General features: G+C 34.7%; 1 protein-coding gene across 4 annotated transcripts in view; it reads right to left on the bottom strand.

Annotated features, from left to right (window-relative positions):
* Positions 1-22707, bottom strand: part of COPG2 (COPI coat complex subunit gamma 2) — a 126269-nt gene that overhangs the window by 66467 nt on the left and 37095 nt on the right. For all 4 annotated transcript variants that reach the window (XM_045511056.2, XM_074367055.1, XM_010947528.3 and 1 more), the window contains exons 10-20: positions 15012-15145; positions 14195-14262; positions 12158-12346; positions 7519-7614; positions 6987-7230; positions 4871-4946; positions 3754-3857; positions 3106-3231; positions 2272-2334; positions 1677-1816; positions 932-1103 (exon numbers count right to left, since the gene is read on the bottom strand). In XM_045511056.2, the coding sequence (XP_045367012.1) occupies positions 932-1103; positions 1677-1816; positions 2272-2334; positions 3106-3231; positions 3754-3857; positions 4871-4946; positions 6987-7230; positions 7519-7614; positions 12158-12346; positions 14195-14262; positions 15012-15145 (1412 nt within the window). The remainder of the gene's footprint in view (positions 1-931; positions 1104-1676; positions 1817-2271; positions 2335-3105; positions 3232-3753; positions 3858-4870; positions 4947-6986; positions 7231-7518; positions 7615-12157; positions 12347-14194; positions 14263-15011; positions 15146-22707) is intronic.

Here is a 22707-nt window from a genome sequence, read left to right as displayed (position 1 = left end):
TAACTTCCCCACTATTTGTTACTTTGTTTTTTTCCTGTATTAATAGTAAAAATTGGTTTTTCCTGTACTAGCAGTAAAAATTGTTTTTTCCTGTACTAGCAGTAAAAATTTTTTCCTGTACTAGTAATAAAATTGTTTAAAATGTTAAGTGTGATGTGTGTGCTTATTTCTGAGTAAACTGGTTAGCAGTTGTGAATATTCTGCATTGAATCTGGGAAGAAAAGAACTCACAAAGGAAAAGGAGGAAAGCAAGTACAACAAATACTTGACATTCAGAAGAGATATGTCAGAAGGTCTCAAATCCCCAAATTTGTAAATACTGTTGGCACTAGCAGTTGGTTCTCCTTCACAGGCCTCCCCTGACCCCCATCCCCCACCCCTAAGACTGCATACAGTGCACACAGGTCAAGTAGAGAATTACAAAGCCTTTCTCAAATGTGGACACCCAGTTGTTGGCTAAGCCACTTACTGGGCTGAGACATACTCAGACACCAGCCTTGGGCTACAGAGCCCTTAAAAAAAAATACATTTTCAGATGCCATGGATCTACTAAGTAAAAAAATCCCCAAGATGCCCTGGAAAGAAACATCAGGGAGAAGGAGGCCATGATCCTTCAAGGAGACATCAGCTACATGAACCAGTGGTCACACTGTTTCAACAGAAAGTCTGAGTTCCTTTTTGGGCTACCACTGTATACATTCAGTTTCTCTTTTAAGATTAAATGTCCAGCATATTTTACTCAGAATTAGTTATAAAATTAGTATATCTATAGCAGTAATTAATTTTATAAATATAAATATACCATCATTATCATTACATTTAATTCTGGAAAAGAAACAAATTCTTGAACCTCAAATACTTGTCCAGACATTTACGAGCTCAAGTGGTAATGTACCCGCAATCATGTGTCTTTCATTCTGGGTATCAGTACCTGCTGTAGAGTCGTCATCAGGTAAACGAACAAGAGTGTAACATATTCCCGGCTGATTATAAGTTAGGCTGGGCGCTGGGATACAGCACAGCACTTCATAGGAATCTGATGGTTCCACCTGCACTGTCACTTTCTCCAGCAGCTGGTCATTGAGAGTATTGGTACAGTCAAACTGAAAAGGCAGCAAACACAAAAGTTATGAAGGATAAGAACTGTTTTCAAGCAAGTTGCTCCTTCCCACCCATAACCCACAACTCAGTCCTGGAACCCACTACACTTTCCCTCTCTATACACCAAGACAGGTCTCCCCCTAAAGGTTTTTTTGAGGCAACAGGCATAAGCTTATTCTTGAGATCGCCTTTATGTTATTCACTAGTTTCTTCTCTTTCCTGAGACTGAGTTCTACCAAATGACAGGGTAGAGGCCTGACAGCTGTCTGAGAATCAAATTAAAATCCAAGTTCTTGGACAACGCACTTAATTTACCCTGATATTGAATGATTTTTTTTTTTAGCGGGTTCTACTTTATGCTGTCCAACTTCTTTAGACATTTTGATTTTATGTTCTTTTAAATTTAAACCATTAAAAGCTACCCATCACACGAAGGCATCTCTAGAGCTATGGACTTAGGAAAGAAAACCAGAAATGCTGCCACGTTACTTCTCTATAAAAGGAACTAGAATCATAAACTGAAGGGGAATGAGTACTAAGCCCCTCCCAGGAGCCCGTTACAGCACTGATCTCACCTGGAACACAATGTGCTTGGTAAACACGTGCTTGATACAACGAACAAAGTATTCTGTCTCTGCTTCTGTAAGTTGGACAGGCTCAGACGACTTGAACAAGGGTCCTAGATTCATAAACTCAGGAATGGCAGCCAGTTGTTCTATTAAGAAAAATGGAAAGAAAAGAAGGAAGAAAGATAAGACAGAGGAAGACATTACTCTGAATGTCTAAAATGTTTTCAGTTTCCACAGCCTTACTAATAAACACCCAACTAATATGTCTCCAAACTTTAGTAAATAATCTTTTAAGTAAGAGAATTTGTAAACTGAATTGCTAAAGGCGAAAGAAAAAAAAAAAAGGAAGAAACTAAATCCTTGATTTCATAGAATGTGAATTCCCATTAACCAAGATAGAGTAAAAACACTCCCACTTAGACTGACAAGTCCCACAGACTGCAGGCAGCCACAGCAACGGTGGGCTGTGACAACAAACATTCAGCCTCACAAAGACTTCCTGTACCAAGAAATAATCAAACTGAATAAAAGCAGTGGACTTCACTATATTTACAATGCCTAGGGTACAAGGCTACTGCTTCTACACATCAAATCATCATACCTTGGAAAATGTCTTGCCTGGAAGGAGCCAACTTCTCTGGCTTAGTAGCCACCAGTGTGATTTCTACAAAGACAGATATGAGCAATCAAGTGAGCTTCCCTCCCACTATCTAGCACAAAATGCAGACAGAAGGAGATGAGGGCAGAAACTTCTACCAGCTATATAAGGAGCCATGGCTAAATTATACCAGTAGGTGCTCTGCCACCTTTTTTTTGTTTTTTGTTTTTTTTGGAGGGACAACTCCAATTAAAATGTATTTAGTGAAATAATAAAGTCCTAAAAATATAGATTTTGCTTTAAATGGACCAGAATATTTTAAAAAATTACTCTTAAAAAGAGAAACAGTTTATAAAAACAAATCTCATGATTCAAATAGGAAAAAAAAACTTGTATAGTATCAACAAACTGAAAATGTCGAAAGTTAAGCATGAGATCTTTCCTTTTCAGTTCTAACCACTAAACACTTCTTTTATTTTTTTAAACCTCCAATAGAAAAATTAATTAAGAGTAACCAACATCAGAAAATAAAAATAGGAGTTGGCAGCATAATTACTGCTCTGAGACACATGGTGACAATTAACTTTAAATGCTGTTACACTCAGCATTAAAAAAACAACTTTCGGTCTGAGTCACATTTCATATTCTTGCTTTCATGAGGAAACAAGGGGAATTTTTTTAAAACCCTAATTTAAAAAAGTATCATCCATCTTAGTTCTGTAAGATTTAGAAGTAAGTCGTGACAAAAGAAATATTAAGAGAAAATATGCTAACAGTATTATTTTACTGGTATAAAACTATTTATACACAGAAAAATTAACTAAGTGTTCCCATTACCTGCTTTTTGTTCAAAGACAGGAGCCATAGCAAGGGGGATAGATTTCATGTCAAAGGGCTTCTCTGAAGGCTCCAATGTATACTGGTGTAAGGCTTTTTCCATCCCTGGGACAGAGACTGTTAGACCTATGAAACAGAGAAATCCCAGCATTATAACTTCTTGTCAATCCTAGGATCCAGACAGGCCCAGGTTTGTAATATTTATCTAAGCTTTCTAAAGAAAAATACAACCACAGACTTTATAACCTAAATAAGTTAAAATAAAGGCTCCTAATGAAAAAAAAGGGGGGGGGGGTGCTCTTATTATTTCATCCAAGGAACCATAGGAGCAAAGCATAAAAATTTTCAACAAAATATAAGTATCTTCCACAAAAGAAAGCAACAGAGCCATGTGGAAACAATAACAGCAGAAGAAAGGGGGAAAAAGACAAACCCAAGAGGGAGCTCAAGGAGAACCAGGAACAAGCAAACATTCTTTGGGCTTTTATATCCTTTAGGTTTTCCTAGAAATGGAAGTGCATTCAAAGATAAAAACCAAGCATTTTTCCTAGTGAAGCCAGCTCATATGCAAATCATCATGAGATATGTTTCCAAGACACCATCCGTGGAACAAAAGTATATTTGTCTCCCTTCTTGGTTCTCACTGACCATTGAAGATATAAGTAGCATTCAGTGCCATCTGCCTCTGCTGTAGCACATTCAGATAGAAGGTAGCTCTGTCCCGTACCTCATCATCAGTATCCATCATACACCTGTCCAGAGGATACAGAATAGGCATGTCACAGCAGCCTAAAGACTTCCCACAGCTGTACCACTATTCCTAAAGGACACAGTTCACACCATCTGATACTACCTTCATAAAAGAGCTCAACAACAGCCAACAGTGGGTCTTAAAATCTCCACAAATCTTGGGTACTGTTCTGAATTGGTAAAGAAATGGTGTCATTATGAATCAGAAGCACTACATAAGTAGGCAGTGAAATAATTAGGAAGAACACAATAACATAAGATAGCAGTTCAGAGTGTATTCTTGGATCTCCAACCACATGACCCTGGTAAAGACTGAGACTTCTTTATAATTAAAAAATGTTAATACTACACTTTCCAAGGAGACAAAAAAGCATTCAGAATCCAGGCACTGATACTACTCAAATGGCAATTTGTTTTATTTAAACCAGCCAGCCTTTCAATTACAAGATGCAATCACAGAGTGTTTGCAAAAGCAAGCCTTTTCCTCATCAAATTGGGAGTCATGGAGACCATGAAAATCAGCTGGTATTTTCAACTCTAGATAGTGAATCACTTTGAAGTTGGCCCCTGCTATACAAATTGAGGCACATGCATTTGTCACTTTATCAAAATCATGCAAGAGAAATTAAAAGTCAAATAATGTATGTTCTTGGCACATGCAAAATTACCAGAAGAGTAAGAAAAATGCCATTTCCCCCTGACTTACTCCATCAGCTCTAGTCTTAGGCCCTGCAATGCATTTGATGTGGTACAATGAGGAAAAAGGATCATATGTAAGTCTTATATGAGCTATCCTCCATGACCCCTTATATATCACACTAAATAATTAAGCTCTAATCTCAAACAACCAGCTCCATGCATAAAAAACAAAAACCTCTACTATTAAAATTGGCTTCATTCATCAAGGATTTATTGCTCACCTCACTTCTGTCAGGAATTGTGCTAGGTGCTGGGGGTAGAAAGATAAAAGACATGACACTCTTACTTTTAAAAAAAATACATTCTTTTACTTTACCTTTGTAAGAGTACAAGGATACTTGGGAGAAGATTCTCATTCTGAGCCCCAAATTTAGCCAGAGCACTCACAGCAGCTATAATGAAGCATAAAATGAAACAGCATAAATATTAACTTCTCAGAGTTAAGCAATAATCATTCAAAAAAAGTTACATTTTCTCATGTTCAGTGGGAATAAACTATTGTCTTATTGTGTATTTCTTGATCTTATTTCTTTGATCCATTTAAGCATAAATAGAAATTGGCAGAGCTCTGAATAGGAAAACCCTCCATGCATTGAGGAAAGAGGACCATATGTAAGTCTTATATGAGCTGTCCTCCAGGCTGACCCCTAATATACCACACTTAATTAATCTCTAATCTCAAATGACCAGCCCCATGCATAAAAAAAAAAAACCCTCTATTATTAAAACTCACTTAATTCAACAAAGATTTATTGCTCATCTAATTTTTGTCAGGAATTGTACTAGGTACTGGGGATAGAAAGATAAAAGACATGGTCCCTGACCCCAAGTGGGAAAGACAGGTAAGTAAAGAGATAGTTACAACATAGCATAGTAAGTCCATGGCAGAATTATATCCAGGATGCTGTGTGAGTAGAAAAAGGAACTTAAGCCAGAATTGGTGGTGGAGAAGAAAGATAAGGAGCTGACAGTACCTGAGCTAAAGTCTGAAGAACAAGCAGAGTTAGCCAGAGGGAAAAGGCAGGAGAAGATGATTCAAGGCAGAGAGAATTAAAAGTATGAAAGCCCTGACCCCAGAGAAGAAAGTATGGTCTAATCCTGGAACTAGACACAGCTGAGTAAGGCTGAAGAGTAGACCTGAGTTGGAGAGCAGGAGATGAGTGAGTGACTAGAGATTAAGAAGAGCTTATGGTTTAATCTCAAAGTTATTATTAATGGTGTTAAATACAAGATAAATTTGTGTATTTGTAGCAGAGTGTGAAGAGTATGTTGGATATGTGGTGAGACTAACAAGCAGTCAGACTAGTTGGGCATCTGAAATGGATGGGAGTCTAATACAGCACCTGGGAAAACTGGAAAAAAAAAAGAATAAAGAAATAAGTATTAAGGAGACAGAATTGACAGGTCTTTGCCCAAGGACAGACAGGGTTATAAAACAATGGAATAAGGTTCTAGCTTTGAAACTGAGTGGATATTATAGGTGAGGAATTCAGTTTGGGAATTTCAAGTTGAATTTGAAGTGCCTTAGATAGTTAGGAGACATACAAGTTCAGGAAACAGCCATGACCGCAATGTCACAGCCTATCAGTAGAGCTTTGAAAATGATCACCAGGAAGAATGTGTGTGGAGAAGACAAATCTCTAAAGGGAACTAACTTTTTAAAGAATGGAAGAGAAGCTCTATAAGTAAGACTGGGGAGTGACAGAAAGATGGAGGCTATTGAGGAAACCAAGGGAAGAGAGTTTCATGAAGTGTTTAGTCAACAGTACATCAAACTGACCGAGAGGTGAACAAAGATAAGAACATTAAAATGTCCAACCTGAATTTCCAACTAGCTTATAAGTAATTTTTTTAAAAAACAGTTTCAGAAGATTTTTTAAGAGACAGAACTACATTGTAGTGAGTTGAAGAGAAAATGGAAAATAAGTTCATAAAGGCAGCTAGTAACAGCTACTTCAAGTTTACCTGACAGGGGAATTATAGTCAGTCGTTAATCAGAGACAGTGGATCAAAAGAGGGCTTATATCTTTAACAGGAGATATCTGGACCTGTTCATATGCTAACGGGAAGTAACAATTAGAGAGGAGGAAGTAAAAAATTCCTAAGCCTGTTTAAAAAGTCACTTAAAAATGACAAGACACACAAATTTCACAGTCATCCATTCTTCTGGCCATAATTCTGAAAAGATGGATGATGCCATCACAGCCTTCCTCTCGTACTGAAAGTCAAGGGTTATCTGTCTCTGATAGAAGGCAGAAATCAGGATGGAAACTGGAATATAAAGAGCTACACATCTGGGCTTAAGTATGCTCCCAGATCCCACTGTCAAACAGACTCTGCAACTTCATTTTCTAATTTTATTACCACCCTGCTTGAGCCTAGCGTTTCAAAAGGCCAGCAGTTACATCATTATCAGTGTTCCAGTGACTCACCAGCTCTGACGGCCTCATTCTCCAGCACGACCCTATTAAAAATAAAGCGGATATACTTGGAGGGGACAGGTGTTCTGGGGCCCTCTTTGCCCAACAAGTGGAGAATCTTAGTAGCCAGAACAGTGTGTTCACAGTCCTCAATGAATTCACAAAGGTGGGCGAGACCTGCTTCTTTACTCTCAGGGTTCTCTTCCACGATGCTGATTATGCAGTCCACAATGGCCCGCTTATACTCAAAGCCTCCCTGGCGAAAGAGAAAACGACCATTCATTCTGAGAACACTTTTTAGAGAAATGCTTATACTCCAAGGCTCATGCTGTAACATTCAAATTTCATTTCCCTTCCCTTATGAAAGAAACAAAAGTGTTTTTTCCTCCAAGTAGGAAAGCCAAAGTAACAGCATGTTTAGTAATAAGACAGCAACCAGAATTGAGCACTTTTTGAGAGGCATGCTGAGATGATAAAGAAAGCTGCTGTAAATACTATAAGAATTTGAGTGCAACTTCCCACATTTAAGAAGTAGTCCACCTACATCATCTCGGAGCATGTTGGAGAGGAAAGTCATCATGACGCTGTGCTTTCGAGGGTATTTCTGACAGAGAGCACTAATTGCCTGCACAACCACCACCTGTAGAAAAACAAACAAAAAGTACATCCACCTTTATAATGACCGTACAACTACCACCGAGAGAAAACCACAGAAAGGACGTTCATCGTTATAACTTTAGCTTCTAAGCACACATTTCCTCTCATTTACTGCATGCTAAGGCGGCACTGCAGTTAACTAAAATGACAATAATGATTCTTCATGAAAGATAAGCAAGGAGACCTCAAAGGAAAATAAAACCAATGTAAAAATGAAGTGCATTCAAGAGACTCCACCATCCCTCTGCTCCAAGCAAACAAGCACATAAAAATTTTAAAGTGAACAGTAAAGCTAAATAGCTTAAACAGAAGAAATAGAAGAAATAGAGAAGGTTACCAAGGAACTACTTTACAAAATGGTTTCTAGGAAAATTTTACCACAACTTTAAAGATCAGTGTCAAGAAGTTGAAAGGGTGCGAGACTTTACCCTGCTTGCAAGCTAAGTTAATCTGCCACAGTTCCATGGATGCTAGAAAACACAGGACTTCTGGACCAGAGATGAAAGACAATTACTCACAGCAAAAGCAGGAGCCAGGGTATCAACATCTGGGGGTCAGTTTCCTGAATCCCAATTCCGACAGGACAGTGTAAAAAGAGCCAGATAATACTTGACCCTGCAGTAGGCTGCAGTACAGGAGAATCTGAGGTAGGGAACTTGAACATTTTACAGTGGGCAGTAAGCATGCCAGTCCTTTATTCTGAAGGGAAACATCATCTTTATTACACTGGGCAATGAGCATGTTTGCCTTTTGCTCTAGAGGGAGCATTAACTGTATCTTCTAGGGCTGAATGGAAACCTGCCCTTTACTTTTAGAGGAAGATGCTGTATCTTTTAAGGCTGGAAGATATCTTGCACTACACAAAGAGAACAAAGAGTAGTGAGTGCCTAACTTACAGGGTGTGTAGAAATCCAAGAAATTCATGGAGACTTGAGAATTGTCTACCAACAACTAATAGTCCCAAATCTATATACATTGTTTCAGAGCATAGAAAATGAAGGAAAACATCCACAATCTTTATGAAGCAATGATACCTAAACCTAATAAAGATGGTATACATGCAAAAAGAAAAATTACAGACGGAAATCAGTTATGAATATTGATGTACAAATTCTAAGTGATATATTAGCTAGCAGACTCCAACACAACAGTAAGAAAATAACATGCCATGATGAAATGGAATTTATGCCAAGAATGCAAGACTGGTTCAACATTAGAAAATTAATACAATTCATCAACATTAATGAGTTTAAGGAGAAAAGTCATATAATTATATCCATAGATGCTGAAAAACGTCTGATAAAATCCAACACTCATTCCTAGCAAAAATTCTTAAACAAAATAGGAATGGATGGACCCTTCCATTTTAAACACACACACACACACACACACACACACACACACCCCTCTCAGTCCTATTGCCAGCATATTCCTTAATAGCCCCAAGAGTCATATACATTAAGGTCAGAAACAATTTAAGGATGCTACTATTTCTATTATTTGACAGTATTCTGGAGATATTAATCAATGCAATTAGACAGGAGAAAACGATTAGAGGAATAAGAACTAGAAAATAAAAGACAAAACCATCTTTATTTACAAATGACATGACAGTATAATCTGGAAACCACAGAGAATCAATGATAAAACTAACTCAACTCAGTAAGGTAGTAGACTATAAAATTAACATGCAAAAATAATACTGTTCATATACACAAATAATAACAAGGTAGAAGATACGAGTAAAAAAGATATAAATAGCAACAACAATAAAGATAAAATACCTAAGAAAAGAACTTTTCAAATACTCAAAATTAAAAGATACTATAAAATATTCTAAAAAGGCACAAAAGTAGACTTGAACAAATTAAAAATATCCCTTGTTCTTGGTTAGGATATCTCAACATCGTCAAGAGATTTATTCTCCCCTAAGTTAACTTATAAACTTCATGTGATCCCCATAAAAATACCAATGAAATTTTTTATGAAACTAGACAAGTTAATACTTAAGTTCATAAGGAAAAATAAATATGTAAGAATAGCTAGGGAAACAATAAAAATAAAGAACTATGAGAGGGGACTAAGAGATACTAATACATCCTATGAAACTTCTATATTTAAAATAGTGTGTGGTACTGATGTATTTTTTTAATTTAGTTTTTTGGGTGGGGATAATTAGGTTTAGTTATTTATTATTATTTTTTTTAATAGAGGTACTGGGGATTGAACCCAGGACCTCATGCATGCTAAGCATGCGCTCTACCACTGAGCTATACCCAACCCCGCTATTAATAGAGACAACAACAGAATAGAATAGAAAGCCCCCAAATAGGCCCAAGTACATATGGAACATTAGTATATGGTAAAGGTGGTATCTCAAATGCTGGGGCAAAGACAGCCTTTTAAATGAAACTTTTGGGGGGGCAACTGGATAGTCATGGAAAAGGATAAGATTACATACATTTCTTAGTCTATATATAATTTAAAAATCCAAGGAGGCAAATACTTAAATGCAAAAAGTAAAACTATACATATACTAGAAGAAAACATGGGTAGAATAAATGCACCCATTCAGATTCTACAATCTGAAGAGAAAGTCTTTCTAATTAATTATTAATCAAAAGTCCAACCCAATAAAAGAAAAGATCAACAAATCTAACTACATAAAAATTTTAAAAGTGTGCATAATAAAAGACATTATAAGAAAAACTAAAAGATAAATGACAAACTGAGAGAAAATACCATAGCACATTTCAGATAAAGAACTAATATCCCTAATATATAAAAAAATTTAATTGAGGAAACAAAAGACCAAAAATCTTATAGAATATGGGGGAAAGATATGAACAGACAATATTCAAAAAGAGATATTAAATGATCTTTAAAAATATGCAAAGATGTTTAACTTCTTTCATGATAAAAGAAATTCAAATTAAAGCTACACTGAGATACCCTTTCTCACCCATCAGGTTGGCAAAACTTCAAAATACTCTATAGGTGAAGCTATTGGGAAACTGGCACTCATACATTGCTGGTAGAATTTAGCATACTCTACAAAACTATATATTTACCCTTCAGTCTAGCATATGAACTAGGATTCACCCTGAGGACACACCTCCAACATTTCAAGAAAACATATACACAAGGTTATCCACTGTGGCATCACTTGTAATCACAAAATACTGCAAGCTATCTAAGTGTTCAAGGATAGGAGATTCGTTCAATAAATTGTATTTCAAAATGACCATCATAAACTCCCAAGGTTCCCCAAAGATTCAAAATGTCCACTTGAGAGCATAGGCTAAGTTTGTTTTTTAAAAGTAGATACACACTAGAAGAGAGTAAATCGGGTCAGCTATACTTCTTGATTAAGAACTAAATAAGACTTTAAATAAGACTTAATTCTTCTAACTGAAATTTACTGTTTTGTTTTTATTATCTCTTGACACATTCTCACCAGTTCTATTCAACACTGTATTGGAAGTCCTAGCCATTTTAATAAGACAAGAAAAAGAAAGGACAGGTATTTGGATAGGAAATGATGTAAAACCGTCTTTATTCACAGATAACATGATTATTTATATAGACAATCCTAAGGAATGTATATAACAACTAGTAGAAGCAGTAAAGGTGCTTAGCAAGAATATCGAGTTATAGGAAAGGTTTTTTTAAAAGTATTTTTTATATACTAGCAGCAAACAATGAAATAGAAATTTTAATTAAATGGAATAAAAAACATAAAATTTTTAGATATAAATTTAACAAAAGACATGCAAGACCTCTAGAGTAAATGCTACAAAACATTGCTCAAAGAAATTAAAGAAGACCTAAATAAATGGAGAGGTATACCATATTTATGAACTGGAAGAATAAATATTAAGATGTCAGTTCTCCCCAAACTGACTATGGATTCAACACATTCCCAATTATAATCCCAGCAGGCTTTGTTTTACAGAAATTATAAGATGGTTCTAAATTTTATATGGAAATGCAAAGGAACTAGAATATTAAAAAAGGACAAAGTTGGAAGACCACACATTTAAGAGGTACCATAAAGCTACATTAATCAACAAAGTGTGGTACTGGCACAGGACTGACAAATAGATCAACAGAATATAATAAGGAGCCCAGAAATATGCCTACAATTATCTGGTTATCTGCTTTTTAGACAAAGATGCCTAGGCACTCCAATGGGGAAAGAAAGTTTTCTAAGCAAATTATGCTGGAATGACTGGAAAAAAGTATGGAAAAAAAATGAATTTATCACACACAAATACTCATTCAAGTTGGATCACAGGCCAAAATGTAGAAGCTAGAACTGTAAAATATTTAGAAAAAAATATAAAATATCTTTAAGATTTGGTAATAGACAAAAGTCTTAGAACACAGAAAGCAGTAACTGTGAAAGAAAAACATTAATAAATTAGACTTCATAAAAATTTAAAACTTCTACTCATCAAAAGTCACTGTTAAGAAATAGGTAAGCCAGCGACTAGAAGAAAACATGATTGTATTTAAACTTTTACCTTGAACTCATCTGAGATTTCAGACACAAAAGATGATATCTGCTTCATAAGCCTATCCACACTGCTCTCACTTCCTGTTTTGAGGAGTGTAGTAATGGCCAGGGTAGCAATACTTCTGTTTGAGTCTGTGATCAAGTTTTCTAAGTCTAGGTTGCAGGCAGTAACAGCAGAGGGGTGCTTCATTGCCACCTTGTCAAAGGGCAAGAAAAAAAAATAAGCAAATTGCTATGGATAAAGACCAGAACTTTAAAAAATAAGGGAAGAAGGAAATAAAAATTTTAATTACGGTAAATGGCTTTTTAAAATGTAAATAGGACAACATAGGTTAAAAAGTGATTGTTTCAGGATGAACGGTACCAGTTAAAAAGGTGTGATGTATCATTTGATAAGTGATTACCTGCCAGTCATAGTATAGCACAGCACTTTCTCATCCCAGGTTTCTATAACATTTGTAACAGTATCAGTATGTATAACAGTATAAGTCTGTCTTCTATTACAGTTGACCTGTTTTTCTTTATAATAGATGTGTTCATGAATAGCTATTCTACTAGATGTTAGAATCTCTGAGAACAGGGCCTAGAATGATAAACACTGCCCAGACTCTTAATATCTTATCACTTAGAAAACACTTCTATATTTAAGCAAGCAAACTCCAGTCAAACTGGATCGCTCATGGTCATTAAAACGTGTCTGTCATTTTCCTGCTTCTTTGCTTTTGTTGATGACGTTCACCTCTCTGCCTATCCCAATACTGGTAAAAAAAAAAAAAAAAAATCCTTTACCCACAATTCTAAAATTCTAAAAACTCAGCAAAGTATTGGCATCAAAATTCACTTAACAACAAAACATGACCCAAACTAGTGTAAAACTAAGTCTTAATATATTCCACTTAGCAAGGACAGCCATATGTACAAAGAAGAAATATTAATGTGTCTAAAGGTGGAGTGCTGCTCCAGGCCCGATGACGTTAGTATGCAAAATAAGAGACAGCAATACATTAGCTCCCTGAAATTCATAAAATACTGAATTCTGACACACATCTGGCTCCAAGATTATAGATGAAGGAATGTGGACCTACACCAACTCTTTAAAATATAATTCATATTGTTGTTCTATAAAGGCTTCTTCCATAAAGGCTGCTCTAAACTTCTCTCTCCTTCAATTGTTCATACAATTAATTTATAATCGATTACATACCACTGCATTATGACAAGTTTTCTACTACATTAAACTTTCATTTAAAACTTTTATAGCTATTTAATTCATTCCATGTTCCTATATTGTATCTTCTAGACTTATGCTATAATATGTATAAGTATATACTTATAATATGGTAGCCAACAGCCACATGTGACTATTAAGCATTTGAAATGTGGCCACTCCAAACTGAAGTATACTGTCAATATAAAATAGACACTAAATATCAAAGACTTAATATCAAAAAACAGAAGGTAAAATGTATCTGCAATAATTTTATACTGATCACATGTTGATATGACATTTTATTAGGTAACTAAAGTATATTATTAAAATTAATCTCATCTTAGAAAATGTTAATGTGGTTACAATAAAATTTAAAATTACATATGTGAATCAGCACTGTTCAAGACTAGCACTGTCCAAGAAAATTTTCTGCAATGATAGAAATGTTCTATGTCTGCACTGCCCAGTATGATAGTCACTAACTACATGTGGCTACTGAGCACATGAAGTGTGACTAGAATGATGGAGGAACTAAATTTTTAATTTTATTTAATTCTAATTAATTAGAATGGAAACAGCCACTTATGGCTAAAGCCCATCATACTGGAGAGTAAGGCTCTTGACTATGAAGTGCTTGAAAGTCAGAAATGAATTATAATCTTTAGTTGAATAATAGTAAAAATGCCATACTTAAGGCCACAAATACAAATGAGATGCTATAGAAGTAAAGCTCATAAGTCATATCTACTAACTTTGGAGAGAAAGCCAAATGGTTCAATTTAAGGTTTCTGAATCAAACACTGATATGTCAATAGTTAGCAAAGGTTCACATACCTTGTTCAAGGTCCTCACAGCTGCATATCTCAAAGCTGGCTTAGGAGAGCTACAGAAAAGCTGAAGAACTAGAAAAAAAAAATCACTGTGAATATAGCTCATTTCATCATATATCATATTTCCAAAAACACAGTACATAAAGAATCATATTCAAAATATGCATAAAGTAATTAGATCACAGCATCAGAAGTTCACATGAAAAAATAGAAAAGTCACTCTTTGTTGAGTTATAAAAACTTTAAATATGGAAACAGTTGATTAATTTTTCTACAAAAATTTAACAAACCCATTAATGTCTGGATTTAAAGAGTAGGAATATTTATAGTTATAAGAGCAAACAGGCTTTTTAAACATTAAGGAGAACTGAAGGCATTAAAATTACTTTTTTCTAAGTAAAAAAATTTTTAATGTTTTTTACATGGGGAAATGGTAACTTCAGAAAAAGAATTATAGCTATCCCTCCGTATCTGCAGGGGACTGGTTCTGGGACCTCCAACAGATACCAAATCTGAGGATGCTTGAGACTCTTATATGAAATTTCGTAGTTCAGTCAGCCCTTGGTATCCACAGGTTCTACACTGAGGATTCACTCAACTGTGAACTGATTTGGTTGAACCTGTGGGATGCAGAACCTGCGGATATAGAGGGACAACTGTAATTAAGTAAAGAACCACTGAAATAAATAATCCACATATCAGAATGTAAAGGCTATATATAGAGAGCTAAGGTTCAGAAATAATTATCCTGTAGACCTATGGAACTTAAAGCAAAAATGTAAGAAAATAAATAAAAGCCAGCTATCAAACATACAACTAACCTGAAACAGCAGGTGCCAACTCCCTTGCAGTACAATTAGGAAGATGGATGATAGCTGAAGCAGCTTCATAAATAACCATTTCATGTTTATTTCGCAAGCAGCTCTCAATGAAATCAAAGACTGGACTTTCATGGCTGACAATAAATATACATAGGCCATAATTAGATACTAAAAAGAACAGAGGAAATATGCATACTAGTTAAAAGCACAGGCAGAATCAGAAGCACTTCGGGATTCATAAATGAAGGACCTCTGAACATTCACTCCCCCATAAAAGCAATGAGAGCACTGGCATAAATTTTCAAAATCAACTTTCTCAGCACTCTAGTAGTTAGCCAAAGGCTTGCAAAAACCCTAGTAACATTTATTCAGGAGGAACAGCTGAATCTTCATAAGAACAGTAAGCTTTCTAGTGTTTTAACTTGCTCTATTTCATGCCGTCTTCCCAGTTTCACGGTAGCCTTGGAAACCAGCAGCCTCAGAACTCCACTAGTTATGAAAGCCAGCAGCCTAGTAGCCAGTGAAGGAAGGAGATTAATTTGGAGGGCCAACAAAAGCCCTGTCCCCAGAGAACTGTCACTCCTTGACCTGACTGGACCTAAAACCCTCCCTAAAAAAACCCCATTTGTGGAGTTAATCTTTACTTCACCTGACTCATAGGTCATTCAGTGAGCAAAACCCTATACCGAGGATCTGACCCCCCACAATGAGCAGCAATTATTTAACATTGTAGTTGCCAGAGGAAGTGATTCTAGTTGTGGCAAACAAAAGGCTGGCCAAAAAAACTCAAAAGGAAAATCTAAGAAATGAGACACCTATAAGGGGCTTTAGTAATTTCTGACATATTTCTGGGGATCTAGAAGGCTGTGCAATGCCAGGAAAGACCTGACAGAGCTCTAATCTCTCATCTATGCTAGACTGTGAGTTTCTGCACAAGTAGGAAGTAAACACTAGGGCAGAGTTATAAACTGCCAGAGCATAGAAGGCATGCCCCAACACACGAAGTGCTCACTGGAAAAAAAAAGCAGGAGACATGTTGGTCAAAAGCATTTAAGAAAATCTGTCAAATCATTATCTGAAGATTCAGCTAATCATGCAGAGATTTTAGTGGCCACACATGACAAAGAATAAGGATGGCAGAATTAGTCAAGAAAAGTCATTAAACAAACAATAACAACAATAGCAACAATAATAAACTCTGAGGATGGAGAAGGGGGAAATATGATTACCAGAGATACCACATTATTTTAAATATCCAGTTTTTGACAAAAAGCTATGACACACACAAAGAAATAGTAAGGTATGGGCCCATATTTAGGGAAAAAAAGCAGTCAAAGAGATTATTCTTGAGGAAGCCCAAAGGTTGCCTTTACTAAGCAAAGACTTTAAGTCAACTAATATAAATATGTTCAAAGAAGTAAAAGAAAGCATGTCTAAAGAACTGAAGGAAATTAAAAAGTTGAAGGCATGACATCATGCCTCACGGAAGAAAGAATACCAACAAAGGGATTAAAATGAATTTTTTTTAAAGGAACCAAACAGAAACTCTGGATTTGAAAAGTACAATAATTGGAACAAAAATTTCAATTCCGCTTGGATAAAAAAACAAGAACCTACAATATACTGCCTACAAGAGACTCACTTTAGGGTGAAAGACACACATAGATTGAAAGTGAGGGGATGGAAAAAGATACTTCATGCAAATTAAAATGACAAGAAAGCAGGGGAAGCAATGCTCATATCAGACAAAACAGATTTTAAAACAAAGTCCATAAAAAAAGACAAAGAAGGACACTATATAATGATAAAGGGGTTAACAAAAGAAGAGAATATTACACTCATTAACATGTGTACACCCAATGTAGAAGCACCTAAATAGATAAAGTAAATACTAACAGACATAAAGGGAGAAACTGACAGTAATACAATAATAGTAGGAGACTTTAACATCCCAGTAACATCAATGGACAGATCTACCAAACAGAAAATTCAATAAGGCAACAGAGATCCTAAATGACACAATAAAACAGTTGGACTTAATTGACAGCTACAGGACACTACATCCAAAAAACACCTGGAATCCAGAATTCTTTTCAAGCATGCATGGAACATTCTCTACGTTAGACCACATACTAGGACACAAAACAAACCTCAACAAATTTAAAAGTATAGGAATTATTTCAAGCATCTTCTCTGACCTTAACAGTATGAAACTAGAAATCAACCATAGAAAGAAAAATGGGGAAAAAATGGTCACATGAAGACTAAACAGCATGCAACTTAAAAAAAAAAAAAGTCTGTGATGAACTCGAAGAGAAAAATCAGAAAAAACCTTGAGACAAACAACAATAAAAACACAACTTTACAAAATCTATGGGATGCAGCAAAAGCAGTTCTAAGAGGGAAGTTTCTAGTGATACAGGCCTTCCTCAAGGAGCAAGAAAAATCTCAAACAACCTAACTTACTACTTAAAAGAATTAGAAAAAGGAATAATAAAGACCAGAAAGAAAATAAAAAGATCAAAAAACAATAGAAAAGATCAATAAAAGCAAGAGCTGGTTTTCTGAAAGGATAAACAAAATGTACAAACCTCTAGCCAGGTTCACCAAGGAAAAAAGAGAGAGGACCTAAATAAACAAAGTAAGAAATGAAAGAGGAAAAATAACAACCAATTCCACAGAAAACAAAACAAAAAAATCACAGTATTATAAACAGTTATATGCCAACAAATTGGACAACCTAGAAGAAATGGACAAATTTCTAGAAACATAGAGTTTGCCAAAATTGAGTCAAAAAGAAACAAATAATTTGAAGATACCAATCACTAGAAGTGAAATAGAATTAAAAAAAAAAATTCCCTGCAAACCACAGTCCAAGATGGCTTCACTAAAGAATTCTACCAAACATACAAAGAATTTATATCTATTCTTCTCAAACTATTTCAGAAAACTGAAGAGGAGGAAACACTCCCAAAGTCATTCTATGAAGCCACCAACACTCTGATAGCAAAACCAGACAAGGACACCACAAAAAAAAAAAAAAAAAAAAAAAAAAAAGGAAGAAAATCACAGGCCACTATCTTTGATGAATATAGATGCAAAAATCCTGAACAAAATTTTAGCAAACCAAATTCAACAGTACATACAAAGGATCACATACCATGATCATGCTGGATTCATTCCAGGATTGCAAGGATGGTTTAACATATGCAAATCAATCAATGTGCTATACCACATTAACAAAAAAGGGGCAAAAACATCACAAAAGCTATTTACGACAAACCCACAGCCAACATAATATTCAACGGCGAAAAGCTGAAAGCCTTCCCACTAAATTCATGGATGCCCACTATCATCATTTCTATTCAACCTAGTACTAGAAGTCCTAGCCACAGCAATCAGACAAGAAAAAGAAATAAAAGGTAACCAAATTGGAAGGGAAGAGGTAAAGCTGTTATTATATACAGATGATGTGATACTGTATACATAAAACCCCATAGACTCTGCACAAAAACTACTATGACTAACAAATGAATTCAACAAGGTAGCAGGATACAAGATTCATATAGAGAAATCAGTTGTATTTCTTTGTACTAATAATGAAATAACAGAAAGAGAAAGTTAAAAAAAAAAAAAGTCCTGTTTAAAATCACATTGAAAAAATAACTGCCTAGAAATAAACCTAACCAAGGAGGTGAAAGATCAGTATGCTGAGAACTATGAAACACTGATAAAGGAAACTGATGATGATGCAAATAAATGGGAAAGATATCTCATGCTCTTGGATTGGAAGAATCAATATTGCTAAAATCGTCATACTATGCAAATTAATCTCCAGATTTAATGTGATCTCTATCAAATTACTCAGAACATTTTTCACAGAAATAGAACAAATAATTCTAAAATTTACATTGAAATCACAAAAGACACAGAATTGCCAAAGTAATCCTGAGGACAAAGAACAAAGCTAGAGGCATAACTCTCCCTGGCTTCAGACAATACTACAAAGCTACAGTAATCAAAACAGCACAGCAATGGCACAAAAACAGATAATACAGATCAATGGAACAGAATAGAGAGCCCAGAAATAAACCTATACACCTACAGTCAATTAATCTTTGACAAAGGAGGCAAGAATATTCAATGGAGAAAAGACAGTCTCTTCAGCAAGTAGTGTTGGGAAAGCTGGACAACCTTATGTAAATTAATGAAATTAGAACACTCCCTCACACCACATACAAAAATAAACTCAAAATGGCTTCAACACCTAAATATAACACATGACACCATAAATTTCTTAGAAGAGAACACAGGTAAAACATTGTCTGACATAAATCGTCACAATCTTTTGGTCTCTGAAGGCAAAAGAAATAAAAGCAAAAATAAACAAATGGGACCTAATCAAACTTAAAAGCTTCTGAACAGCAAAGGAAACCATCAACAAAATGAAAAGACAACCTACGGAATGGGAGAATATATTTGCAAATGATGCAAATAACAAGGGCTTAATTTCCAAAATTAATTTCCAAACTCTACATCAAGAAAACAAACAATCCAACTTAAAAAATGGGCAGAAGACCCAAAAAGACATTTTGCCAAAGAAGATATACAGATGGCCAACAGATACAGAAAAGATGATCAACACTAATTATCAGAGAAATGCAAATCAAAACCACAATGATGTATCATTGCACATCTGTCAGTATAGCTATCATCGAAAAGTCTATAAATAATAAATGCTGGAAAGGGTGCATAGAAAAGGGAACCCTTGTACACTGTTGATTGGAATGTAAATTAGGGCAACCACTATGGATAACAATATACAGGTTCCTTAAAAAACTAAAAATAGAGCTACCATATGATCCACCAATTCCACTCCTGGCATATATCTAAAAAAAGACAAAAACTTTAATTCAAAAAGATACGTGCACCCCAATGTTCATAGCAGCACTGTTCACAATAGCTAAGAGATGGAAGCAACCTAAGCGTCCATAAACAGATGAATGGATAAAGATGTAAGATATAGAGATATAATGGAATATTACTCAGTCATAAAAAAGAATCTGCAGCAACATGGATGGACCTACAGAATACCATACTAAGTGCAGGAAGTGCAGTAAGTCAGACAGAGAAAGATAAATATTATATGATACCTTTTATATGTGGAATCTAAAAATAATACAAATGAATCTACTTACAAAATAGAAACAGACAGAAAACAAATTTATGTTTACTAAAGGGAAAAGGGGGAGTAGGGATAAATTAAGATTAAGGGATAAACAGGTATACACTACTATACAGAAATAAAACAGGTAAGCAATAAGGATTTACCATATAACCCAGACAACAATATTCAGTATCTTGCAATAACCTACAATGAAAAATAATCTAAAATATATATACATACATATAACTAAATCACTTCTTTGTACACCTGAAACTAATACAATATTATAAATCAACTATACTTCAATTTAAAAAAAGAGAGTTTGGAAACAATGAAAATTTTTTTTCAAATCTACAATTCAATAGTTAATTTGCATTCACAGTAGAAAAAACTCAGTAAACCTGAAGATAGGTAGAATGAGGTAATTCAGCTGAGAGAGTAAAAAAAAAAAAGAATGAAGAAAACAAAACAGCGTCTTGGAGACCTGTGCAATATGACCAAGTATGCCAGTATTTGATAGGAGTCCCAGAAGGAAAGAGGCAATGGGACAAAAGGAATATCTGGAGAAATATTGGTCAAAAACTTCCAAAATTTGATTTTTAAAAAGCCATTAATCTACGTACTTGAGAATCTCAACAAATCCCAATAAGATAAATACAAAGAGACTCACGAAGAGACACACCGTAAGTCACAGTGCTGAAAGCATAAGACAAAGAGAAAATCTTGACAGCAGCAAGATAAAAGATACTCATCACATTGTACAGAGGAGAATCAATACAATTAATGGCTGATTTTTCACCTGGAACAACAGAACAGAGAATGCCATATTCAAAGAACTGAAATTAAAAAATAAGAATTCTCTACCCAACAGAACTATCCTCTAAAAATGAAGGCTAAAAAAGGACATTTCTAGATAAGCAATGACTGAGAGAATGCATTGCTAACATACCTGATTTATAAAAAATAATAAAGAAAGTGTGTTAGACTGAAAGACTGACTCCAAACAATGACATGAATAATCAAGGAGAAAAAAGGGCACTAGAAATGGTAAATATGTGAGTTGATATAAATGATTCTATAAATAATTTTTTTCATTTCTTAATTATTTTAAATGACATAAAGTTGTATAAAGCAGTAATTATAACACTGCATTGTTGGATTTATAATGCATACACATAATATACATGACAATAATAGCAAAGAGGAGTGTGGAGAGATCAGAACTAACTAGAGCAAAGATTCTACATTTTACTAAAACTAATTTAGTCTTATTCTGAAGTAGACTGTGGTAAGTTAAAATGCATAATCTAATCCTTAGAGAAACAACTTTTTAAAAATAAAAATACTGACAGAGAAATTAAAATGACACACTGAAAACATTTATTTAACACAAAAGAAGGCAGTCAAAGAGGAAGAAAGGGACAAAAAGACAAGAAACTTATACAGAACAAAGAGCAAAATGGAAAGGTAAATACAACAATATCAATAATTATATTAAATGTGAGTGGTCTAAACACCCCAACCAAAAGATAGAGATTGCCAGACTGGATAAAAAAGCAAGATGTACTGTCTACAAAAGCTACACATTAGATTCAAAGATACAAATAGGATGAAAGTGAAATGATGGGAAAAGATATGTGATGCAAACAGTAATTCCTAAGAGAACAGGAGTGGTTCTTTTAATACAGATAAATAGAATTTCAGATAAAAATATTACAACAGACAAAAAGAGATACTTCATAATGAGAAAGAAATCAAAACATCAGGATGATATAACAATGATAAATGCATACATACTTAATAACAGAGCATCAAAATACATGAAACAAAACTTGACAAAATGACAGGAAAAACAGACCATTTAACAATAATAGTTGGAGATGTCTATACCTACCCAATATTTGAGAGAACAACTAGACAGAAAATCATCAAGGATATAGAGGACTTGAGCAACTTAATCACGCAACTCAGCCTAGAACATTCAACCCAGTGACTGTAAAATACACATTCTTTTCAAGTCCATATGGACAGTTCTCATGGACAGATTAAATGCTAGTCATAAAACAAATCTCAATAAATTTAAAAAGACAAATCATCAAAGCATGTTCCCCAACCACAACTGAGTTAAATTATAAATCAACAACATAAAATAAAACAGAGAAATCCCCAAATATATGGAAGTTAAAGAACGTATTTCTAAGTAACTCATGGATCAAGAATAAACCAAATGGAAAACAAGAAAATATCTGAAACCAAATGACAACAAAAACACAATATATCAAAATTTTAGATGTAACTAAAGCAATTCTTGGAGAGAAATTTATAGCTGTAAACACCTATACCAGAAAAGAAGGCCACAAATCAATAATCTAAGCTTCCACAACAAAGAAATTAGAGAAAGAAGAGTTAAACCAAGCCCATAACAAGAAGAAAGTAAATTCAAAAACATCAGAGCAGAGATCAATGGACTAAAGTGCAGAAAAATAATAATTTTTAAAATATCCATGAAACTCAAAGTTAGTTCTTTGA

The sequence above is a fragment of the Camelus bactrianus genome, chromosome 7 (assembly GCF_048773025.1).
Source record: "Camelus bactrianus isolate YW-2024 breed Bactrian camel chromosome 7, ASM4877302v1, whole genome shotgun sequence".
NCBI classification, from domain to species: domain Eukaryota; kingdom Metazoa; phylum Chordata; class Mammalia; order Artiodactyla; family Camelidae; genus Camelus; species Camelus bactrianus.
This window is presented reverse-complemented; position numbering and strand designations above follow the sequence as displayed.